This window comes from Geotrypetes seraphini, chromosome 1, assembly GCF_902459505.1.
Source record: "Geotrypetes seraphini chromosome 1, aGeoSer1.1, whole genome shotgun sequence".
Classification (NCBI taxonomy): domain Eukaryota; kingdom Metazoa; phylum Chordata; class Amphibia; order Gymnophiona; family Dermophiidae; genus Geotrypetes; species Geotrypetes seraphini.
The window spans coordinates 283674050-283700578 of NC_047084.1; the positions used below are offsets into that span (position 1 = coordinate 283674050).

The 26529-nt window shown below is 42.8% G+C and overlaps 1 protein-coding gene across 3 annotated transcripts in view; it reads left to right on the forward strand.

Annotated features, from left to right (window-relative positions):
• The window catches only part of PTPRA (protein tyrosine phosphatase receptor type A), a 287845-nt gene that overhangs the window by 238227 nt on the left and 23089 nt on the right, over nt 1-26529 (forward strand). For all 3 annotated transcript variants that reach the window (XM_033952928.1, XM_033952945.1, XM_033952937.1), the window contains 2 exons: nt 8176-8269; nt 13936-14012. In XM_033952928.1, the coding sequence (XP_033808819.1) occupies nt 8176-8269; nt 13936-14012 (171 nt within the window). The remainder of the gene's footprint in view (nt 1-8175; nt 8270-13935; nt 14013-26529) is intronic.

Below are 26529 nucleotides of genomic sequence, written 5' to 3' on the forward strand. Positions count from 1 at the left end.
ATACCCCTCTATCCCCATTTCCAGTAGGAATTTGTCCAATCCTTTCTTGAACCCCAGTACCGTACTCTGCCTTATAACGTCCTCTGGAAGCGCATTCCAGGTGTCCACCACACGTTGGGTAAAGAAGAACTTCCTAGCATTTGTTTTGAATCTGTCCCCTTTCAACTTTTCCGAATGCCCTCTTGTTCTCTTATTTTTCGAAAGTTCGAAGAATCTGTCCCTCTCTACTCTCTCTATGCCCTTCATGATCTTGTAAGTCTCTATCATATCCCCTCTAAGTCTCCTCTTCTCCAGGGAAAAGAGACCCAGCTTCTCCAATCTCTCAGAATATGACAGGTTTTCCATACCTATTATCAGACGTGTTGCTCTCCTTTGAACCCTCTCGACTAACGCCATATCCTTCTTAAGATACGGCGACCAATATTGGACGCAGTACTCCAAATGCGGGCGCACCATCGCCCGATACAACGGCAGGATAACTTCTTTCGTTCTGGCTGTAATACCCTTTTTGATTATACCAAGCATTCTATTCGCTCTCTTAGCGGCCGCTGCACACTGTGCCGACGGCTTCATTGTCATGTCCACCATTACCCCCAAGTCCCTTTCCTGGGTACTCTTATTCAATAACATCCCTCCCATTGTATAGTTGTACCTCGAGTTTCTGCTCCCCCACATGTAATACTTTACATTTTTCAATGTTGAACTTCATCTGCCATTTCGCCGCCCATTCTTCTAATTTGTTCAAGTCCCTTTGCAACTTTTCGCAGTCCTCTGTAGTCCGAGCTCTGGTGGGGTTTGAATTCTCCAGCTGGTTCATTGGGGCCTGAGAGGCAGTCCAAAGAAACAAGCAGTCTAGATTCCAGGCTTGTTGAGGCAGAAGTTCTCCCTGTAAGCTGTCTAAAGTTGTAGCACAAACAGCTCCCGGCACATAGCATGGCACAGTGAGTAGCAGACTGATAGCCTGAAAAACAGAATCAAGGATGAGTGGATAAGGGGTTAAGAGCAGCTTTTGTTTGGGTTTTTTTTGGGGGGGATTCTTAAGTTAAAGCCAGGGTTCCCTACCTATAAAATCACTAGTTTTTGGACCCCTGGGCTAATTTTTGCACTAAAATTGCTGCTGAGGTGGCCATCTTGGATTTCCCAATTTGAAATTAAAAGCCTCTGTCTGCCTCAAAACACCTCAAATTTGTTCAAAAACAGGTGTGATGGACTCCTCAGGCCAAGATACATTTGGTTCATATCAGATTATTCTGGATGGCCATCTGCGATCTGTGTCCTGTGTACCATACGGAGCATGAGAGGGAGGAACCAATGGCTTAGCCTGCTCTAATCCTTTCGGCTAGAGGAGGCTAAGCCAGGTGGTGTGAGGGCCAGGAAAAAAAGTTCAGGTTCAAGCCAGGGAGCAGCACATGCCACTGCCACAAAACCCCAGAAAGGAGCTCATGAGCATCCTGGACAGGGGTTTCCCCCCTGAATTCATCAATATGGTGTTTGAAGTTTACATGATTAATTAGGGTTGCATGGAACACTTGGGGATCGTGGCCATGCTGATGCCAGGGTGTCAGCCCCTTCCCCCTCAAGAGGCAATTCCCCAGCAGCAGTGCCATGCACAAGATGGGAAGGTCCAGTCTGATCAAGACTGGGATGAAAAGGACTCTATATCAATGTCTTTACTGGCCCATTCGGGTCCTCTGTAGCAAGAGATGCATCTTCATCTCTATGGGAGCTGGATCTGGATCTGGTGGAGGCCCTTGATTTTGGAGAGGACCCGACTGTGCAGGCTGTTGAAGCCATTAGTGCTTTTGGAGGTGATGATGGAATCCGTCTAGGAATTAAAGAAAAAGACTCCACAGTCCTCTGCTACTCGGTGCTCGCTTATGTGCAGCACAAAAGCACAGACCCCCTGTTTTCCATCTCATCAAGATATTTCAAAAATGCTGACAGACCTTTGGGAGGTTCCAGAAGGGCGAACACCATTAAACAATTTTAAGGAAATCAATCAAAACCTATCTCTTTGATAAATTTTTCTGACTCCCTCCCAGCCTTGTCAACCTGCCTTGTATCTCCGATATGCCTCCGAATCTCCTGACTACTCCTGATTTGCTAAGTTAAGCTGATTGTCTTGTTTGTATCATCGCTGTATATGTACAGTCTCTTACTCTGTCAAACGCTTTGAACTGTTATGGTACTGCGGTATACAAAAATAAAGTTATTATTATTATTAAAGAAGTCAAAAAGTGCTCTGCTTAGATCCACCAAAATGCTTCTTTCTTATTATAGTAAGCTTTTACAATTGTAAAAGAGAGGAAAAGGATCTCAGAAACCCACTCAGTAAGTATAAGTTCAAAAACAGACTGAGACTTAGTTCCAAATTTCCAGGTTTTTCAGGATCGATAATTGAAATCTGGAACTCTCAGTCTGTTTTTAAACTTATACTTACAATTGTTGCTTGCTATAATAAGAAAGAAGCATTTTGGTGGATCTAAGCAGGTCCTGGATGGGCCCCTTTGTGTGGCCAAAGCCATGGCAAAGCTCTATCCAATGGATGCTGAATTTAACCAGCTCTTTGTTCTACTGAAAGTGGATTCCCTGATGGTGCAGGTTACCAAGTGTATCTCCCTTCCCAGTGAAGGTAATGTAGTATTAAAGGATGCCCAGGCCCGCAGGCTGGATTTTGTTCATAAGAAGCTCTTCAAAGCAGTAGCCTCAGGTTTAAAAGCAGCTGCAGTGGTCTCTTTTCTTGCCTGGACTTGCCACTCCAAGTTGTATTGTGATCTGGAGGCAATAGCTGGGAGGGATCACCAGTTTCTAATATCTGGGGTGGATTATGTAGCTGATGCTCTGATCTTTTCAGAGTCATGAGCAAGATGTCTGCTTATTCCATTTCCACCCACATCTTGGTGCTCTTGGCGGCACATGTGGCAGGAGTGAACAATGTGCAAACGGATTTCATCAGCTGAATGACCCTAGATCGGGGGTCGGCAACCTGCGGCTCCAGAGCCGCATGCGGCTCTTTTCCACCTTTGCTGCGGCTCCGGTAGTGTGTCACGCAGGCATGCAGCTTAAGTCCGGCGTCGCGGCGGGAAATAGCCATGCTGAGCAGTGAGCTCAGCACATACACAGATGAAAGCCTTGCTTGCTGATTGGTCCGGCGGCCCCGCCCCGCCGGACCAATCAGCAAGCAAGGCTTTCATCTGTGTAGTGCTGAGCTCACTGCTCAGCATGGCTATTTCCCGCCGCGCCGCGACGCTGGACTTGTAAGGTGCCTGAAAAAGAAATCATCCTGGCCGGGGTCGGTGTCATGCTCCGGAGATCTACAGCCTTCCTATCTCCCTCTCCCTTCTACCTGCTTCCGGCCACATCCCCTGCTCCGCGGCTCTCTTCGGCAACTCAGCAGCAGCTTCTGACGTCGGGGCCTACCCTCTGCGAGTCCCGCTTGTTTCAACTTCCTTTTTCCACAAAGGCGGGACTCGTAGAGGGAAGGCCTCGATGTCGGCAGCTTGTCTTGATCACTGCTGCTGACGAGTTGCTGAAGAGAGCCGCGGAGCAGGGGGGTGTTGCCAGGTGCAGGTAGAAGGGAGAGGGCCAGATGCAGGACTCGTGGGTGAGGGAGGAGAAGAGAGAGAGAAAGAGAGAGGGGAGGGAAACAAAAGGAAATCTTTCATACTGGGCTGGGCCGGAGTGGAGGGAGGGTGGAAAGATTCTAGCTACAGGGTGCAGTAACAAAGGAAAAGGGGGGAAAGCTGAAAATGGAGATAATGACACAAAGAAGAGAAAGGGTAAGCAGGACCTACTGAATAAGGATAGAGATACAGAAGGGACATGAAGAGGAGGTGAAATAGAGACATGCTGAAAAAGTGTGTGTGTGTGGGGGGAGATAAAGACATTGAAAGGGCAAATGGTGAACATGGGGTAAAGACAAGGACAGAGACAAATGAAGATTCTGAAAAAGTGGTGAGATAGGGATATAGGTGAGATGGACACAAAGAAGGGTGATGCTGGAAAATAGGTGGAATGGTAATTCTGACAGACACAGAAGGGAAATGCTGGATCAAGGAGAGATGGGGCTCAGGCTGGATGGAATGAGGAGAAATGCCTTGTTGGCCCGGAACTTCCTCTCCTACGTCAGAATTCTGGATGGAATGAGGAGAAATGCCTTGTTGGCCCGGAACTTCCTCTCCTACGTCAGAATTGACGTCAGGGAGCGGAATGCTGGTCAGCGCAACACTTCTGCAGGGAAAGCTTGGGACGGCGGTGGCTTGGGGGCTGTTCCCCGATTGCGGTGGCAGCAAACCGAGTGGCTTGGGGGACAGCACGGAGACAGAAAGAAGGGGGAACAGGGAGACAGAAAGAAAAAGTTGGGGGAGAGAATGAGGTCTGGAGGAGAGGAAACATACAGGAGGCTGAAAGAAAGGAAGAAAGATTGGATGCACAGTCAGAAGAAGAAAGTGCAACCAGAGACTCATGAAATCACCAAATAGCAAAGGTAGGAAAAATGATTTTATTTTCAATTTAGTGATCCTGTATATAGCATTAAGATAAGAAACAATATATGCAGTGTTAGATTTGTTTCATAATGGTTTTGCGGCTCCAAGTTTTTTTTTCTTTTCGAAAACGGGTCCAAGTGACTCTTTATGTCTTAAAGGTTGCAGACCCCTGCCCTAGATCCTGGGGAGTGGTCACCTTCTCAGAAAGCTTTCACCTGCATTGTGAATTGAGGGGAGAGGGACCTAACATTCTATTTGATGGCATTGGCAGCCAACAAAAAGGTTGCTCGGTTCTTCAGTTGAAGATATGAGCCAGGAAATGAAGGCCTGGATGCCCTGGTGTAGCCTTGGCCAAAGGCAGAACTTCTTTACATCTTCCCTCCATGGTCCATGAGAGGCAGACTTCTGTGCAGGATCATGATGCACCAAGGACTAGTGTTTCTAATAGCACCAGATTGACCAAGGCAACTGTGGTATGTAGACCTGGTCTGTGCAGAGGGACCAAGGTCTTAAACTTTCATGTTATCTGTGACTGCTCATGCAGGGTCCAATTGCCCTGCAGGATTCAGAATGCTTTGGTATTACGGCATGGCTCTTGAGCGCACAGCATTAGTGCACAAATGCTATTCAGATGAAGTGGTGTCCACCCTTTTATGATGTAGAAAGAAAGCGACTCTAGCCGCGTATGTGAAAACCTGGAGGTGTTTCCAAGTTTGGTGTACTCAGGGGAATGAGGATCTATAATTAGCATTGATTTCTGTGGTGCTCGCCTTCCCTGCAGGAAGGACTGAAAAAAGACCAAGTGGTTGGCTCCCTGATAGTTCAGTTTGTGAGGCTTTCGTGTTTTGGGCCTGAGGTTAGTAAGAGCACCGTAGCTGCACATCCAAATGTGGCCAGGTTTTTGAAGGGTGCTTTGCACCTCCTCCTCCAGTGTGACAGCCTTTTCTGGCATGGAGTCTTAATCTGGTCCTACAGGCAATAGCTAGAGCGCCCTATGAAACTCTAGAGCAAGCTCTCTGATGGATCTTACAATCAAAATGGTGATTTTGGTGGTGATTACCTTAGCCTGATGAGTGTCAGAACTGCAGGCATTGTCATGCAGAGATCCCTTCCTTAGAATTTTGGCTTCAAGCGTGATCTTGCGCACAGTCCCATCTTTCTTACTGAAAGTGGTTTCAAGCTTTCATATCAATATATAAATATGATTACCTGCCTTTGCTCTGTTGAGATTGAGGGAGAGTGATAAGGTGCTGAAATTGTTGGATGTGCACAGAGTATTACTACAATATCTGGAGGTTACAAACGATTTTCGACTGTTGGATCATCTTTTCATACTGGCAGGTGCTGTCCGTAAAGGCCGACCAGCCTCAAAACCGACCAATTCAAAATGGATCCATATGACCTTTTTTTCGGCCTATATTGGAAGCGGACAGTGTCCACCTGTATCCGTAAAGGCGTATTCTACTAGAAGCATGGCTTTTTCATGGGTGGAATTTTCAACAGTGTCTACAGAATAAATCTGTAGAGCAGCCACATGGTCCTCTCTCCAAATGTTCATGAAGTTTTACAGGGTGGACATAGTACCAAAATGGACTATGCAGGATAGTTTCCCCAATGAGTGGGCATGCAGGGCTGTCTATCCTAGGTCCAGTTCCCATAGCCTGGATCGTTGGCAAGTTAACCCAGGACAATACCAAGGGAAATCACACAGAGACAAACAGGTCATTTTCAGCTTTTTCCTGACTGCAATATTCAGTCTCGCCAAAGGAGGAGGCAGAGAGAGTTTTGGAACATCCATCCAAGTGTAGGCAGGACTCTCCTCTATTTAAACCTGACCTGAGTGAACACAGGAGGGCAGCAAAGAGAGCAGTAAAGGAAATAGTAGAGAGACCAGCAAACAGGAGGAAGCAGCACCAGTGTCCCTGCCCAGGAGAGGCAGAACAGAACCCAGAATTCTGCCTCCTAGCAGTCACCAGTCTGAGAAAAGCCCTGATGTGAACATGATAGATGTGTCTGAAGCTGGAGAATTGCCTGACCCAGAGCTGTCCACACATCAGAAATTGATGGAGGTGGGTGACCCATTGTCATATGAAGCAGGGCTGGATGAAGCCATAGAGATGGCTTAAACTGCTGTGTTTAGGATTGGAGAGATTTTTGCAACTGGGTGCATTATTGCTTACACACACGCACACATACATGCACGCACGCGCTTGTTCGGGGACATTTCTGATTTATGTTTGAACTTTGGAAACCTTTTTTGTTAGCTGTGTCAGGAGGTACACTTTTGCCCTGGTGTAGGACTTAAGACGCTGGAGGTGGTAGCTTCAGGAGAACTGCCACAAACAAGACTTTAATATTGTGTTTTGCCTTTTTCATGAATGTTTTGTTTTCCCTCTCTGCTTTAAGGAAAAGCTATCAATTGAGACCTTTTCCCAAGCTGCTAAAGTTATTATACTTACCTGACTTAATAAGAACATTAACTAAAGTCTTATGCAATAAGATAGCACAATGCACTGAATTAATTGTTGATTTTAGCTTTATTTTATTGTTGGAGAAAAACCTGAAACCGGGCGTGGCCCAGCAACAATCTGCCAGCACCTCGACAGCCATCTTGGAACTTGCCAGATACTGAACAGCCTCTCTCTTGTGCAGAGTGAATCATTGCCATCTATTATCACTGTTGTTTGTGTTTATGGTTTTTTCTCAATATGCTTTATTCTGTGCAATTACTTTAAGTACAAAGACTTGTATAATAAACCTTTGTTTTTCATTTTTGAAACCAAACTCTTTGGTGTTTTTGTACTTTTGTGCCTTTAGGGTGTCTGGGTTGTCTAAAGGAAGGAGTGCTCAGTGGTTCAGATTAGCATCCCCTGTAGGGCTTTAGCCTTCTTGCAGAAGCGTGCTTAGTTTCTTTTTACTGCCACCTGATGACTTTAAGGATAGCGCAGGCCCCGGGCCGGTGACAACATATTATTCCTGAAGCCTACCCTGTCAGATGTTCATTTGCCTGTTTACTGCCTTGAATGTGCCAGTGAATCCAGACATTTTATTTCTTCCCTTTATCCAGCTTTAACAAGGATAGAGGGCATGATTGCCAAGTTGAAGAATCTAGGGGGTATCTATAGAATCTCTCACATTCTTAGTGCAGGTTGCTCTCAAGTTGTTTGTTTTCACCATGCCATATATTGCAAATAATTAAATTTTCGATTCACGTGTTATGCTAATGATATGAGCAGAACATACATGTTTCTCAGGGAGTGTCCCATACTCCTCCCTATTCTATTTCCTCTCCAGGACTGACCATCTGCTTTGGTACAAACTGAAGAATTGGAGGCTAGCCCAGAGGGATGGGAGGCAGAGCAAAAGAATGCTAATGAAGCTCTCTGCAAGAATTCTCACAAGAAGGGGTTGAGTACTTGAAGGTTCAGGAATAAAATATGTGTCTGCTAGAAAGAAGATTACCGAGGTAAGAACCTAATCTTTCCATTTCTTCTTTCCCACCTTTCTTCCAAAGTGTACAGCGACCTTGTTATGAAAGATGTTGATTGGCCATTGCAATTTTTCATATACATTGCTCTTTGAGAAGAACTTAGAAATGAAGATGCAGAAAATTAGCCACCTTCAAATTTTGAATGCTTGCATTTAAATGGTTGTAATTGTTACAATTCTTTCTCCTTTGCTTTCACAGAAGCTAACTTCAATCAAAATTCAGAATGATAAGATGAGGACGGGTAATTTGCCAGCCAACATGAAGAAGAATAGGGTTTTACAGATAATTCCATGTAAGTTGCATTTATCTGCATATTTCTTCTCAAAGTATTATAGAAGAGATAAGTAGCAACATTTTTGTTTCACTGCTTCTAGAAGAGAGGTGTCTATTGTACTTGATTTTTACTTACCTTGAGAGGTGAATAATCAGATCTAAAAACTTATTTTCCATCAACAAGACTGAGTAAGGCATTCGAATGGGTGATATCATCCAGTGGCTCTAGGACAGCACAGCTGACTCAGAGCTCAGAACTTTAGTGCAAAGTTCTGAGCATGTGCAGCCCTTCCTGCATGTTGTGGTCTCCTTTGTACAGAGGTAGTATTATAGTATGTATTTGCAAGGAGGCATACAGATGGGTGGGGCTCAAGCTTGCTTGTGTAAATTATGAAATATTATAATGTTTGCATGTACGTTCAGCATATAGGTACTAACACATAGCTCTGTGGCTGGTCTAAGTACTTATACCTAAACATTAAGCACTTTATATATCAGGTTAATTTAATTACATTACATTACATTAATGACTTCTATTCCGCCTGTACCTTGCAGTTCTAAGCAGATTACATCAAAAGATAACTGGACATTTCCAGGATGAGGGATACAATTAAAGACATTGGGCCTAATACAACAAGAAGATAGCTAGACGTTTCCAGGAAGATGAATACAATTGAAAGCGTTAGGTCTGAAACAATTTTGAAGGGAAGATACTGGGAGGGGGAGAGAGGGGAAAAGAAAAAGGGGTTAGTATATTTGGATGAATTTCTTAAATAGCAGTGTTTTGATTTCTTTTCGGAAAGCTTTGATGTCAGTTGTTGCTGTCAGTAAGTTGGTGATTGAGGGGTCCAATTTAGCTGCATGTGTTGCTAGTAGGTTGTCGTACATCTTTTTGCGCTTGGTTCCTTTAAAAGGGGGGTGGGAGAAGGGGGATTGGGTTCTCCTCTGTCTGGATGAGAGGTTCCTGTTTAGGCGGTTGTTTAGGTAGGTGGGTGCCGTTCCGTTTAATGTTTTGAATAATATGCAGTAGAGTTTGAATTGGATGCGGGCTTGTATTGGAAGCCAGTGTGAATCTAGGAAGGCGTTGGTGATGTGGTCAAATTTTCCAAGGGAATAGATCAGTCTGAGGGCAGTGTTTTGCACGGTCTGTAGTTGTTTTATTAAGTAGGTGGGACAAGGAAGGTAGAGAATATTGCAATAGTCCATTAGACTTAGGACTAGGGATTGGACTATGAGTCTGTAATGTTCTTTGTCGAAGAATTTTCTGATTTTGCGAAGGTTGCGCATGGTAAAGAATGCTTTTTGTGTGATTTTGTTGATTTGCAATTGAAGAGTGCAACGTCTGTCTAATGTTACTCCAAGGAGTTTGAGAGCGGGCTGTATGGGGTATTTGGTGGTTTTTATTTCTAGTTCGGTTGTAGAAGGGGTTTTGTCCTGTTCAAGCAGTAGGAATTTAGTTTTATCTGGGTTGAGCTTCAGTTTGTGTTCTGACATCCATTTTTCCACTGCTTCTAGAGTTTTTACCAGGTTATCTGTTGTAGTGGGGTTTTGTGAGTCAAAAGGGAGGAGTATGGTAATATCGTCTGCATAGCTGAATGAGGTTATTTCGAGTTTGTCTAACAGGGTGCCGAGGGAGGAAATGAAAAGATTGAAGAGTGTGGGTGATAGTGGGGAGCCTTGAGGTACTCCGCAGGGATTTGTCCAGGACTCCGATATGAGATCCTTTGTTTTTACTCTGTATGTTCTTGTTTTGAGGAATCCTTGAAACCAGTTGTATACTCCGCCTGAGATCCCTATAGCTTCTAATATCTGAAGAAGTATGGTGTGGTCAACCAGGTCAAATGCAGCAGAGAGGTCGAGTTGAATTATCAGCATCCTTCTTCCTTTGCTATGGTGCTGTCGGGCTATATCTATAAGGGAAACTAGCAGCGTCTCGGTGCTGTGGTTGGATCTGAACCCTGATTGAGTTGGGTGGAGTTCTATAAGGGAACATGGGTGCTGGTTTTCTTTATCAAATAGACTTCTACAAGGTCCCCTGGGCAAGGGTGCACTTGCGTCTGCTGCAGGATGTGCTCCTCTCCCACTGGTGCCCACCATTGACATCTTTTTGGCTAAGGATGTTTGAAGGCATTAATGTTGAATATCTTAAAGATGCATTAGATGTTCTCTTTATATCACAATTTAAGAATCATCAGCACCCTGAGGTTGTGGGTTCAAACCCTGCTTCTCCTTGTGACCCTGGGCAAGTCACTTAATCGTCCACTGCCCCAGGTGCATTATAGATTGTGAGCCCACCAGAACAGATAGGGAAAATGCTTGAAGTATCTGTATGTAAACCACTTTGAATGTGATTGTAAAACTACAAAAAGGCGGTATACAAGTCCCAATCCTTTAATCCCCCCATCTCGGTTTATTACATTACATTAGTATTTATGGATCGCTAATATGCCTCAGAAGGAGTTCAATGCATTTTACAATTTAGTAGAGCCTAGTCATATCCAGAAATTGCATTACTTCATTAGGGTTCATGACACAGATAACTTGGTTTGTGTAGGAGCATGATTATGGCATATAGTTTGGAGAGAAGATTGTCACTGAAAACAACCAACAGATACAGAGGACAGACTCAGAGGACAGCCACAGCAGAATGGCAAGCGGGCAGCACTGGAAGCAGCAGACAGAAGCAGGAAGCTGAGCTACCCAGTTTTCTGCACCATCTGCAATATGTATGACTACCTCCCCTCTGGGAGGCGGTCTTATGTATGCACTCAATGCGGGGAACTAAAGAGCCTGAAGAAACAAGTCAGACTCCTGGAAGGCAGAATACTGGAACTGGAAGCACTTTGAGCAGTGGAGGACATGGACATAGATGCAGAGAACGTCAAGACAGAGGAAACCATTGAGGAAGAAGTCCGGGAGTTGGAGAAGTTCATCGAGGAGGCATACAGAGAGGCCGTGGAAAATCACCAGCAACAGTCGAGATACACCTACAGAGAGTGAGGACCATCTGGAGGACAACCACAAGGAAGAAATGGGTGACACAGCAGCAAGATCTGGAAACAGCGGAGGGAACCCACAAGAAGACGAGTCCAGTGCAAGCCAATGCCAGGATGAGGGAAGATGGAAGTGTGCAGAGGACAAGGACCAACAGCTGGAGAGATGGTCATACACTAGGGACACGGACCTGCGGCTAGAGAGGCAAGAGAAGATAGAGAGGACAGCAATCGTCATGGGTGACTCCATCATCAGACAAGTCGACAGCCACATAGCGGGAGAAAGACAGGATTGGCTGGTGACCTGCCTATTGGGAGCCAAGGTAGAAGACATAGTGAGCCACATTGACAGGATCATCGACAGTGTGGAAGAGTAAAATATGGCGGTGGTGATCCATATGGGGGACAAACAACGTGAGCAACAGTAACTACAACAGGGAAGTACTGAAGGGCCAGTTCCGGATGCTAGGAAGGAAGCTGAAGACCAGAACACAGAAGGTAGCGTTCTCGGAGATCCTGCTGGTACCCAGGGCTGACGAGAAGAGGCAGACAGAGCTGCAAGCAGTCAACACGTGGATGCGGCGCTGGTGTGAGGAAGAAGGATTCCACTTCGTGCACAACTGGACGACGTTCTGGAGGAAGAGCAAGCTATTCAGGAAGGATGGACTCCACCTCAGCGAAGATGGAACGAGGCTACTTGCAAGCAACATCAAGAGATAATTTAAGAAGTTTTTAAACTAGGAAGAAGGGGAAAGCCGACAGTCGACCGAGGGTCGATGGTTCGGGAACCAGTATACCCAGGGGATACCGTGCAGGAAGATAGCAGGGAAGACTCACCGGATCTTGGGCAGGACAGAAATCCTGACGGATTGAAAGGGACACAAGAGGGAAGGAATTGCAAGAAAATAACAGGCCGCAAACTCAAGTGTATGTACATGAACGCAAGGAGCATAAAGAATAAGATGGGTGAATTAGAAGCTATGGCACAAAAAGATAACCTTGACATCATCGGCATCACGGTGGAACAAGGAAAACGTCTGGGACACTGTGCTACCAGGATACAAGCTATACCACAGAGACAGAGTGGGTCAAAAAGCTAGGGGCATTGCCCTATACGTCAAAGAGGGAATTGAGTCTACTGGAGAAAGCACAAAGAATAAGTTAGAATCCCCAGAATAGTGAAAAATCCTTCATAAACTGGCTCTGAATAACTAACAGTGTTCTCTCATGTTTTCTGGGGTTGAACAGACAATGTGTAAGGCAGGCATAAGAGCAGGAGAAAAGTTTCATGATAATGATAATTAAAAACTCAAAGTTTTAGTGGAAATAATATTAAACCTGATTAATAGTCAGCAGATCGTGTCGTCTTACCCTCTTCAGTTTATTTTTTCTCACAATGTTTTTTATCCTCTCTCAACATCTGGATAATGTTGACACTAGACACAGGAGAACAGGTAGATTTTAAATTACTGTGCTCAGTCTGGCTTATTCAGAGGAGCCTCTCACATGAGGGAGTTCTCTGTAAAATTACAAACAGAGAAACATATGGTGGATTGCAAAGTAGCGCTTCTAGTCCAATTCAGACTGTTTTCTTGGATCATGCTGGCTGTTGTTTGCCCACATGCTGAAACCTAGAGTTGCAACCTATCTGTGATACTAGAAGGGATATTAGGCTCTTGAAGGGGTTTTGAAGGCTTTAAACAATGTCTAGTCTTCTCCGCCTTGTCTATAACAAGGTTTCAGAGGATGAGATTAAGACAGGAATAGTGCTAAATGATAAGTTTGTTTATTAAAAGTTTTAACCACACTTCGGTTTGCCAACAGCACGGTGTACAAAATATATGAAAACAAGAAACGAAAAGAACGCCATAAAAAAAATAAGACTTGGCATTTTCTGAGGATAATTTTTATACTGGTTTGTTAGGCAAATAGGTATTATCCAGGCAGATTGGCTTGGCTGAAAATCACTAAACTAAGTACAGGTAGAAGTGCACATAATCCGAGTCGGATTAAAAAAAGAAGTGTTCCCAGATGGATGTTAAGATTGGTGGATGCAATTGCATTCATACCTTCATATTTCCAATAGTGCAAAGTCACAGGCACAATGGGCCAAATTTAGTAAACGGCACCCGAAAAATTGGTAGTGTTGGGTGCCAGGCTTTACACCAGCTGAAACCTGGTATAAATCCTGGTACACAATTTGGGCGCACATCTGTGGTATTCTATAAAACTGCATACAGTTTTCCAGAATGCCCTTGACCCTCCCATGGCCATACCTCTTTGCAGATATGTGCAAAAATATTTAGGCACTATCCTATAACTGGACGTATAAGTGTATTTGCATGTCAATTTGTCATTTCAGTCCCATTTTGGTGCCTTGCATCTGTTAGAATGCATTACCATTCTGAAAGCCAGGCACTTAATTAGTGCTTAACTTTAGGTGCCATTTGTAGAATTCCCTAAAGTGTGTACAAATCATTTATGTACACTTAATTGCAGATAATTTTCAGAGACAGCTACCAGGGTCATTTCTTTTTTTGAAAATGCCTGGGAAATATGAATTCTATAAGAAGCGTACATACTTATCAAATATGTAAGCTGTTTAGAATTACCTCCTTTGTCTTCTGGATTTGGAAAAGCCTGAAAAAAGAATATTATTTATGGTTTTTTTCTCTCCCTCTTTTTCCTTTAGATGAATTCAACAGAGTCATCATTCCTGTGAAGAGAGGAGAAGAGAATACAGATTATATCAATGCATCATTTATTGATGTGAGTCTTTTTTTAAAATTATTTTGCTTTTCTCCATTGTATCCTTGAACCCAACACTTGTTTCTGGATCTACTGTCTACTTTGCAGATACAAGTTATTATGAAATAGTGATGATTATGTATGCTTTTTCCTCTTTTTTATACTAAGGGCTCCTTTTACTAAGCTGTAATAAGAACATAAGAAGTGCCTCCGCTGGGTCAGACCTGAGGTCCATCGTGCCAACGGTCCGCTCACGCGGCGGCCTAACAGGTCCAAGACCTGTGCAGTAATCCTCTATCTATACCCCTCTATCCCTTTTTCCAACATAAAATTGTCCAATCCCTTTTTGAACCCCAATACTGTACTCTGTCCTATCATGCCGTCTGGAAGCGCATTCCAGGTGTCCACCACACGTTGGGTGAAGAAAAACTTCCTAGCATTTGTTTTGATTTAATGATTGAGTGATTTAGTTTCCCTCCGTACTACTATCCTTAATACTAAAAAAGGTAATTCACAAAATGAACATTTAAATATGTGGAAACTCTGGTGTGCCCAATGTATAGACCCTCCTCCCACTGCCCCAACAACCCCATCTCCCAGTGCAGGGGATACCTCCTCGGCTCCAGTTCCTGTACCTCAGGAATTACCAACTCCTGCATCACACCTTTCTCATGTTGAACCGCTAGACTTGTCCATGCCTAAACCTCTGGACTTATGTAAACCTACCTCCAACTTCCCAGCTCTCCAGGCTCCTCTTATTATTAAACAAACTAATTCCGGAATTAGTAAAGCTGCTTATGCCCCTTGGAGCTTTGCTGATAAACTTTCTGTTAAAGCCCAGCTTCCTCCACTTCTTGCTGGAGCATCCCCTTGGATTCCCTGTGGTAAGCACAGCCTGGGCTCTCATCCCCAAGTGGAAGTCCAGTAAAGAGGAGATATAAAATTGTACTTACTTAGTACTCCAGTTTGAAGCCCATAGGAACCTTGACTCCCTGATCAAGAGGCTAAGGAGAAAGAGAAACCATCAAATGAGTAGCCAGGCTGGTCCACAGCTGTCCCCTGGTCCATACTGAAGGAAGAAAAAAAGAGAGGAGGGGGGAGTCCCATGAGGTCTCTCAAAACAGTCAAAGGATTGGGAAAAGAAACCACACTGGTCTCCAGCAATAAAGTATAAACTGTGAAACTTTATGAAGAAATACAGTATATGGAAACTTGGAGGCCAACTGGGTGAGCTCTAGGTTTCCAGCAGAGGCAATAGGGAGGACGCCTTCTGTATCAGGATTTTGACTGAAGCTCCTTTTGACAGATTAAGGGGTTTTCCCTCCCCCATACAAATATTATACCCCTGAGCAGCAGGAGTTGCTAATCAAATGTGGAACTACAGGTCTCAGCATGCACTGGGCTATGGAGCTCAGTGTTGAGTCCCAGGAGCAGGACTCACAGGAGAGAGAGGTATTTTTACCCAGGCTGGGTTTATTCGCTTAGAAAAATTTGTAATTAAGCGATTAATCAAAAATAAATAAAACTTGAAACTTGAAACTTCTAAAGAGGACCTCAGGGAAGAAAGAGAAACTCTCAAGTTTTCCCTAAACATGGGTAGGCCTTCAGAAAACAGACTGATGCCTTTTGGCTGAGGAAAGCCAAATGAGAGGGCAAGGACCACTACTTTGAAGAGGCCAGCAAAGCTCAAGATTTTGTTAACACCTGGGACTCAGGGCCGACCAGTCCGTGAGAAACACCCTGCTCAGTTTTGGGCACGGTGGACTTTGGTTTCTAGACTTCTCTTGAGGCACTGGGCCTGCTGCAGTCCTGTGCAAACTGGGTCTTTTGAGAAAGGTTTCAGTCTTCCAAGCCTATAAATGGAGTGGGGTTTTCCCTTCTTGTCTGGGAGTGCATGTTTGCTTGGCCGACACTAAAGCCCTTATTTTTGGCCGCTGCATTAAGTAGTTGATTTCTTTAATGTCCATGTTGCCTGGCTATTTTGTATGGTAACTTTTCTTTGTTGTGACCAGGGAAAGGGCACTAAGAGTGACTCGCCTGGGGGGGGGGGGGAGTTCATGTTTTCTTCCTGAGTGAATTGGAGTGGTGAGGTTGGGGTTTAGAGATAAGTCTAAATGACTTTGGGGAAGGTAGGGGAGGGGGAGAGAGGGGCAAGGAAGCAGAGTTGTGTGTCTGAGGAGGATGTCTGTGGCATGAGTGTGATTTGCTTATGGGAATGTTATATCGTGGGGGGAGGGTAAAGGCTGGGATGCCCTCTTCCTTTGGGGTTTCAAAATCTGGGGATGGTGTTCTTTTGGTTGTGGGGTTTTTTAGTTATGATATGGATAAATTCATCTAATGGAATGTGGGTGGCATAGGCTTGCTCATCAAATGAAGTAAAATTCTTCTGGTCTTGAACAGGCACAAGGCGCAGGTTTCTATGCTGTAGGAGACTCATTCGGACTCAGTGGAGCATAGGAAGTTGTACCGTTGTTAGGTGGAGGATTTTATAGAGGGGCTTATTATAACTAAAAAGGCTGGTGTGGTTATTCTATTTAGGAAGGGTTTGTAGGTTGTCAAACATTCTGTAGTGGCGGAAGCAATGGGCTATTATGTTCTGGCACATGTCTCCCTCAATGGGCAGGAACTGCTATTGGTCAACGTCTTTGCCCTTAATGTTTATGAGAAGAGATTTTTATAATGCCCTTTATCAAGGCTGTTCAATCCTTTGGTGACATTCCTGTGGTCATGGATGGAGACTTTTAACACTGTGTTTGACCCGCTTTTAGATAATCCTGGCCTGATGGAGTGGCTCTGGTGGACTATTCTCAGGGGGTTCCATTGTTATGTTATGTACTAGAATTGCTAGATGCTTGGAGATTCTTACATCCCACAGAACTGGATTACACCCATGTGTCACACTCATGGAACCCAATCGAGAACTGATTATCTTCTAATGTCAACTTCTTTTTCCTCCTAATTTCATAGGCCCCCTTTGTGTCTCGGATCATGCTTTGATTTGACTAGAATTGGAGGATGCCCCTGCCTGTCCAAAATAGCATTGGAAATTCCCCAAATCTCTTTATTATGACTTCTAATTTAGAGAATTTCTCCTTGCCAAATGGAAGGAATATGTTGAGAATAATAGGGAATACGCCTCTCATCCTATTTTTATTTTGGGAAGCCGCCAAGGCTGTGTTGTGTAGGGAAGTAATTTAATATTACACACACAAAAAAAGATCATTGATGGCAGAATTACATCGATAGGAAGATGGGGTTCGTGTGACCCGTTGACGCTATAGCAGTCATCCCACGCCATCGGCAAAGGTAGAATAGCTCTTCTCTCAGGCCACGCTAAATCAGCTGCTTCATGATAGGCAAAAAAGTCAGCCCAATATTATTGTTTTCAGTTGTATAAGCATGCCAATAAACCAGGGTCTCTGTTGCAAAGGAGCAAGGTTCTAGGCGAGTCTTACAACTTTGATCATCTTTGGGGGATCTTGTTTGATCCGATGGTGATATTCTTAATGTGTTTAGAGACTTCTGTGCCAACCTATACACTCTGCCTACTGAATATCCCCTAGATATCGATATGTATCTGTCTAGCTTAACTCTGCTTTGTCTTTCGGAGCATCAACAATACGCTCTTAATGCCACCATCTCTGAGGAGGAGATATACTACAATGTTCAAAACAGCCCATTGTACAGAGCTCCAGGGTTAGATGGACTGGCTGCGGAATTTTACAAAATCCTTAATCCGGCCATAGTGGATTGTTTGGTGCTGGTCTTTAATTCCTTTCTGGAAACAGAATCTTTGCCAGATTCCTTCAGACAGCTTTGAAAATAGTTCTTCCAAAGCCAGGTAAAGGGTCCCTTGCTCCTTGATTCATACCGCCCGATCTCTTTACTATCATTTGAGGCTAAGCTTTTTGTGAAAATATTAGCTAATTGGCTTTCTCAAGGCTTACCTAGCCTCTTAGCTTCTCCTTAGGTTGGCTTTGTGAAATGTCGTCTGATAGCGAATCTCAGGCAGATAATACTTTAGTTGGAAAAGATGTACTGCACTTCTATCCCATCAATGCTCCTTAGCTTCGATGCTGAAAAGGCCTTCGACAGAGTTCATTGGTCTTTTTTGTTCGCTGTTCTGAAGGCATATGGACTGTCAGGGGCCTTTATGGTGGGGGTGTGAGCGTTTTACTGCTTGCCTAAAGTATTGATGGGAATCAATGGGTTGGTATTCCCCATCTTTTCCTATAGGGCGTGGCACAAGACAGAGTTGTCCCTTATCCCCCCTTCTTTTTGTGATTAGATTAATTAATTAGAGATATTTTGGGAAACCCGGAGGTCGAGGGTATACAGTTGGGCACTGAAGAGTTCAAGATCTCTGCATTTGCAGATGACCTTTTGGTGCACCTAACCAATCGCTCCCGGTGTTAATGGAGCTTTTTGCTAAATTTGGGGATTACTCAGGATTTAAATTGAATTTATCTAAAACCGAGTATCTGGCGAGTAGAGATGACTGGAGTACTGTTATCTCACATGGGCTGTTTAAACCAGCTGGGGAGCCTTTTCAATATCTGGGAATACATTTGTGTATGGATCGGAGTGACGTTTATAGAATTAATATTGCCCCTTTATTGTCCGCAACGAAAGGCTATTTTCAGCTGTGGAAGACTTTGCCTCTCTCTTTGATGGAAAGAGTTAGTTCATACGCTATACCCTCCCCCTCTATCTGCTGAAGAGGGACATGCAAGCTCTCCACAAACTTGTATATAGATTTTGTTTGGGAGGATGAAGGGCAAAGATGAGCTTGCACCATCTTCACGGTGGCTGGAGGAGGGGTGGCATGGGCCTGCCTGATATCAAGCTCTATAATATGGCATGCCAATTACGCCATCTTAGTAATTGGTTTCATGACACAGACAACCACATACCATTGCAGATAGAAAAAGCTTTGGGCCACTCTTGGCATTTGTTATAAATACTACAAGCTCGGGCTCAGGCCCTGCCACCTCCTCTACGGACCTCTTTACTTGTTCGATCTCTTGTAAAGCTACGGGCAGATTTAGCTCGTTGGGGAAGTTCTATCCTCAAAGTAGCTCTTTGGGGCGATGGAGATTTTTCACCTGGAATGGACAACCCCCAGTTTTTATCTTGGTGAGATCGAAGTTTGCAACAGCTCAAACAGGTGGTGACTTTGGAGGGGCAGTTGCAAAGTTTGGAGATCCTTTGTGGTCCTACAGTCACATTTGGGGACGGGTTTGCCTATTTGCAACTTCAGCATTATGTTCGGTCCTTGCTGGCCTTGTTAAGATTGTCAGCAGTGGCATCAGTGGAAAATTTGCAAGAGCCAATACCAGATGATTTGCCGTCTGTTTCGCTCTTTCATAAAAGATTGATGTTGGGGCTGCCTAGTTGGGATCTTTCTGGGTTGGCAGTCAAATGAAGCACCAATCTATCTTGTGAGGTGAAGGCAGAAGATTTAGTCAAATTGATACGTGTTATTTCTTTTTGGGTTTGTTGCGCTGAGTGTCAGTATAGATTTATTTATTGAGCTTATATTTCCCAGGCTCAGCTTTTTCACATGGGAGGGATAGCAATAGAGACATGTGCCAGTTGGGGGTGGAATACTTTATTCACACCTTTTGGGATTGTGATCTGATTCAATCTTTCTGGAAGACACTGTTCTGGTACATGGAACGTTTACTGGGGCAAAACATGGGGTTTCATCTTCAGCATTGGGTATAAAGGGTAAGGGAGCTGGGCTATGGGTTCTTAAAGCTTGTGTGGTGGGGAAATAATCTTTTCTTCAGTATTGGACACAAAATTTGGCTCCCTATTTTTGGCATTGGCGTAACAGGCTTCATAAGCTGTTATGCCAATTGTTGTTGGAGCTTAAGGATTTACATCTTACTTTTAAACACCAGATACTTTTTTGATGCCATATGGGGCACTTATATTCAATCTCTAAGTCCTCTAGTTAGAACTCATATTTAAACCGGTTGCAATTGCCTTGAATGGGAGTCCTTGGGTTTGAGATCTCCTCTCTGAGATGATATTACTTTTTTTTTAGACTGTCTGCTTCTTTGATGTCTATGGGGTTTTCAGTCTTCTTCTCCTTGAAGGGGGGGTTTCTGTGGAGGCGTTCTTCTAGGATGTCTATTGACTTTCTTGGGTGGGGGGAAGGGTGTCATAAGAGTACAGATCCCCTGCCTGTTTGGTTGAGATAGTATAGGGATAGTGGGATGTTTCTGTATTGAACAGATAATATTTGGGGGGGTTTGCTTTCCCTCCCTGGGGGTTCTGCGTTTATATATTTGGGAAGTAGTTTTTTTTCTCTTTTTTTGAAATTCTATATTGTGTATAATTTCATTGTATAATGTGGTTTTGTATTTCCTGCCAATAAAATTGTTTCAAACTAATTATATTTCAAAAATGTCACAAAATTTCACTAGGAACTAGGAACAGTAAAATCTAAATGGTTATAAAAGGATGGCAAGTATAATTAAGCAGAGTCAAATGAAGGGAACATCTATTACAGGGGTACCCAAAAGGTCGATCGCGATTGACCAGTAGATCGCAAAGGCAAAATGATCTACCAACACTAAAATTTTTAAAAGCACACTGTACGCAGAGAAAATGTTAATTATCATGTATATTCGGGGAGGGGGGGGTGTTTCAAAGAGGTTAAGGCAGATGACTTTAAAATATGCAATGTCACCTCAGTAACAACTATACAAAAATAGACAAATATACCCCCTCCCCTTTTATTAAACTGCGATAGCAGTTTTTAGCGCAGGGAGCCTATGAGTGTCGGGAGCAGCGTGGGGCATTCAGCGCAGCTCCCTGTGCTAAAAACCCCATATTTTAAAGTCATCTGCCTTGACCTCTTTGAAAAAACCCCGAATATAAATGATAATTAACATTTTCTCTGCATACAGTGTGCTTTGTATTTTTTAAAATTTTATTGTTGGTAGATCATTTTGACTTGGTCATTTTAAAAATAGCTCGCAAGCCAAGAAATTGTGGGCACCCCTTATCTAGTATATAGTCCCGATATTGCAGCAGACAGGAAATATAAATTGCATCATGCTGTATGTTATGTAACACTTAAATGAAATGATGATATGAATCATAAAAAAATTAAGCTTTCATAATGAAATAGAAATTAATGTTTTTGCACTATGCAATTATAAATGTAAAACACCACCATATTGATAATTACTGACCATGAATACAATACATGAAATACACAAATACTGCTATAAAACTTGGTGAATATACAGAGTCCCTACACAAATAAATAAGTAAAAACAATATATAGAGTGCCCAAATGTGTATATGAATTTGATTCGCCAGAAAACAAAATACTGTTCTAAGGCTCAAAAAAGGTGCAGAAAAACAACCTGAGTGATGAACCAAGAGGAAAAGGAAATTTACAAGGTACCCAAATATATTAAAACGTGATCTTGATGCTCTGGAGGCATGAAGGAAGAAGTAGACATAAGAGAGCCTGCTATGAGGAACATAGCGAGCATTTGGGAGAGTGAGGGATGAAAAGATTTTAAAAATACTCTGGAGCATGTTAGGCAAGTCCCTTGTAAACCAAAGTAAACAGTTTCAACTGATACAAGCAGATACTGGCAGCCAAAATTCAGAAATCGATAAATGGGAAAGAATCAAAGCAGCGGACATATTTTGACAACTGTGATTTGAACAAGATGAAGATGCTTTAATCCAAAGAGAGAGAGACCAGCATAAAGAACATTCCAATAATCCAAGTGAATAATAACAAGAGACAGAAGAATGTGTATGTGAGAGGTGTTAGTCCTTAGATCCAAACATTTTCACATCTACACAAGCATTTCTCATTCAATATAAATTTTTAAATTGTGGACCCTGGTATATAAGAAAAGGACATCAATAAAATATAAGACCTTACTGAGTTACTCTGTACAACATAATAAATTTCAGTCCTTGATGATAGTCCAGCAAAGATAAAGCATTGATGTTTTAAAAAACCTCAATATGTTTGAATATGCATCATTATGTTACTTCACAGTTAGTGCTGGATAGTATTTAGATGAATAACCATTATTAACTATGAGGTTAAAAAGTATTTGATTTTTTTCCTGATGCCTTCAGACACTCCTAACCTCTCTAGAATATCTTTAAAGTTTCAGTAAAAATTGGGTCAGTGCTCCCATCTAGTGGCAATTCAATAGTACTGCTTTCTGTACACAAAGTCCCAAATAAGTCCATTAGTGAAATGCTGATATTTTTCTGCAATACTGCTGGGCTTCACCCCCACTAATATGGATCCAATTTTATTTCACATGAAATAAAGAATGAGACATCATATGTGAATATGGTGGGAAGAAGCTAGTCTCTGTTTCACCAAAGCTTCAGCGATCCTTTTGGTGTGCTGGAGTCTGAATCATCCTGTTTTCCTTACCAAGTTGACAACATGCCTACCACGCAGTAATCTCTCCAAAACATATTCCAGTATCTCTCCATATTTATTAGTGACTCACACAAATGTATTCTCATGCTTCTAAGTATGTACCAATGATCAATTTCTGCTTGTAAAGTGGTTTTTACCAATGGATGATATTTTAGATCAGTGTACAGCTTGGCAAGTGCATAGTTGTTCACTCATGCATCTCTATTCTTTTCATCACAGTACATAATGTCTATTGGTACATAAGGGTATTGAAGTCCATTTTATTTCTTACAAATTTCCTAACTTCTCCTCTCTAGACAGTGTCAGAGTAATTACAGTGGACAACCTATTTCAGCTCAATAACAGGGTAATTAGACATTGGATAAGTTACGGTACGTTGGATAGTGCAGTACGTTTTCCATCTGTGAAATGGACAGTAATTGCAATTAGGAGAAGGAGTCTCCAGCCCTTTTTGGAGTTCTTCAGCTATGGACTTGATTCTTCATATGAATGTGCCATTAACAGTTCACATCTCTCCACTATTAGCTGAGTTACATTGACTTCCAGTATTAGAGAGGATTCAGTTTAAACTTCTGGTGTTGGTGTACAGGGTGATACACCGTGATCTGCTTGCAGTTGTGTCTGATCATGTGATTTCTTATACTCCTGTGAGAAGTCTGTGTTTGCAGTAGTGCTGCCTGATTCAGGGAAAAAAATTTTAATTTGATTTGGCCCAGTCACTTTTCCTAGCCAATTGGGTTTTTTTCCCAAACATCCTGGCAGATTTATTTTGTAGCCTCTTCACCCACCCCACCCCCATTTATCCTCTCCAACCCCATCCCCTTGTGTAGCAGCTTTCCACCCTTCCCTCCCATCCCCCAGTGTAGCAGCTTTCCATCCCTCCCTCTCATTTCCCTGTGCAGTAGCTTTCCATCCAAACATCCCTCCCATCCATCTGTGCAGTAGCTTTTCTTCCCTCCTATTCCCTGACCTGTGCAGCACCTCTTGACCAACCCCCTCCACTGTGAGATCTGACATACGGGTCTCCTAAAGCAGTAGCGGTGGCAGTGTCTGGCAGGAAGAGGCAGTGCTCTGAACAGGCTGCTTCTGGCCTGCCACACCAGGGCTTCCGTCTGTCGCATCATCAGTGGCACGGCAGAGGGAAGGCCCCGGCAGGGCAGGCCAGGAGCAGTCTGTTCCAAGCACTAAGGGCTCCTTTTACTAAGCTGCGATAGCGGTTTTAGCGTGCTTTGCGCAAGCAGAATTGCCCCGCGCGCTAGACGCTAACACCAGCATTGAGCTGGCGTTAGTTCTAGCTGCATAGCACGGGTTTAGCATGCGCTAAAAATGCATTCCGCAGCTTAGTAAAAGGAGCCCTAAATGAAAAGATGACAGTACAAATCTGAAAAATTGTAACCCCAGCCTCCGGAGTTCAAGTGCTATTTCCACTTTGGGTGAAACACCAAAAATATCAAAATTTAATGTCAGATTTTTTTTTAGGGTCGCTGTTTGAGTGCAGCAGACATATACAGTACATGTACTTTACTGGTTTCGGTATCTTTGGGAGGTCTATAGACCATCTAGAGCTCTGCGATCATAAAGTTTTATGCGATTGATATAGCAAATGGCTGTGAATATAAAGTATGTGGATACACAATTAAAAATGTTCTCATTTATGGGTATGTCCCTATGGAATAAGCTAAGTGGTCAATTAAGATCATGTGTTAATCACTATAGCTTTAAGAGATTGCTTAAAACAAAGCTATTTGTTGATGCATATTTGTGAATTGCTCTTTCTGAGATACTGCTCTGATTTACTTGTAATGAAAGTGATGGATAATATTGAAGATTCCTCAAGCTGCACTTTATTATGTTGTGTTGAATTATTGTATAATGGTATGTGTAAGCTGTTATGTTTTTTAATGTATGTTATTTTGGAAACCACTGAGACTCCAGGCGGTATATACATTTTTAAAAAATAAATATCAAATTGACGGGCTGAGGTATAATCAAGAGGCTAAAAATGTTTGGTGGTTTTGTTGCTCTGTTGCCCAGTATTTAATTTCCCTTCATAAATTATGTTCATAAATCCTGGTTGGGGTCTGTTTCCTTTCTCTTTAAAGTATCAGAACTCACAGCTCTACTGCTTCCAGATTTCAAGCCCTTTTCTCCGTATGGATGATCATTTGCTAGCATTTTCACTCTGTTATTCCCTCCTTTAGAGGATCAAGCTCAGGTCTCTCCAATGACCAGTCCCTCTCCCTCTGTGACATTGGATATTTCAGGAGACAGCTATGAATTGGACTGGCAACCCCTGATTAATTTAGTCTTTCTTGGGAACGGGCTTCTTTCCTTCTAGTATAGACTAGGGCACAACTGTGAACCAGCCTGGCTGCCCCTTTGCTGGCTTCTGCTTCTCCTTAATCTCTTGAGCAGGAAGCCAAGGTTCAAATGGACTCCATAGTGGGGTACTCAATGCCACTTTATATCTTGTCCTTACTGGACCCCCGTCTTGAGAAGAAGAGCCCAGGCTCTTTCTTTGAACTCAGAGTTTTATATTCCTTTTTCAAATAGACCACCACTTTTCTGGAGCAGGGGCCCAGAATCTTTATCCCACAGCTGTATCAGAAAACATACTGTGGCAATTTATTATATATTTTAATTTGTATTAATGAGAGAGAAAATATTTTAGATATCCACAGATTTAACAAGTTAACAATTTTTAACAAGCTGCATTAGGTAACACTTTTTAACATTCTGGTTTGAGCTACATAGCAAGTTCCTAAGTAAAACTCTTGAGTGTGTCCTATTCTGAAGAAGTTGCTGGATATTGTTTCCAGTAAGTTCTGTGCTGTTCTCACCAACTTGAATGATCATGAAGATTTGATATTGATAAGGCCTCTTTTAGTTTGTCTTTTTTTTGTGTGTCTTGTTTTGTTTGTTGTGTTAATAAGTTCATACAATGTGGCCAGCTGCGCTAATATTGTTCTAGAGTTCCGAATTCCCCTGGAGTCTGTTTTCTTTCCAAGTCTTTACAAAGTAGTAATCATTTTTTGTGAGCTGAATGACAATGTAAAGTGAGTGAGATAGGCAGTTTCCTACTTTCTGTATAGATATAGATATATATTTTTCTCCTGACAGTTTCCTTCTGTTTTACTCAACTTCTAGTTCCATTGGAACTAGGGTTGGGACCTGACACTATGATCCTCTAATTGCAGCTACCCATGGATTTATCCACTATTTTATATTCCTTCTTCTCACTCCTAGGAGAAATTAGCTCAAGAAATGTTGGGCTGAAGGGATAACAAAATTACACACCTACAATTCTCCCTCTAAGGATTGGCTGGGTGCATGAAAACTTTTTCTCATGTGAGCAACAAGTTCTAAAATAAAAATTTTGTGTGTGAGCAACAAGTTCTAAAAACCAATAATTTTCCAGATTTGCAAGTATTTTTGTGAGCGATCATGTACAGTCTATGAGTGACACTCCTAGAATGAGCTCACATGCTCAGCTTAAAGGGAATATAGACCACCTGAGGGCTTATCTGTTTTTTGCTGAATGAACAATTAAATTATCAAAATTTATGTGTCCCACTGAATAACTTGTTCTTCAAGTAAACTTTGCAGAAACTACAAAATGCCCGTTTGTTTTTACAGTAATTTCAATGTTTTTAGTAGTATATTTTAAGATATTAAATCATTTTGTTGTTTTCACATGAAAATGTTTCTAGATAGTGGCCACAGAAAGCAAGTTATTTCTACCAATTGTTCTTGACCTCAGCCGAATTTCCTCACAGGCAAAATTGAGGAGGCTTAGGGGGAGCAGCATCTCCACTCTAAATATTTCAGGTGCTAATGCTAAATTAGTCCCCCTTCTCTCACTGTAAATATGACCTCCTTACCCTTTGCCTTCCCAGTTAAGTAGGCAAACTACACCAATGCTTATGGTCTCAAAACTGGCAGATTTCTAACCAGAAAAAAAGGATATTAATGCCCGCTATACAAATCATTGGTGTGACTTCAGTGACCTGCCAGTGGAAGACAAACCCGTCCCACTTTTTATTCCTGTGTAGCATGAGTAGTCTCCAACACTGGGCTGCCATTGGGGCTGGGAGG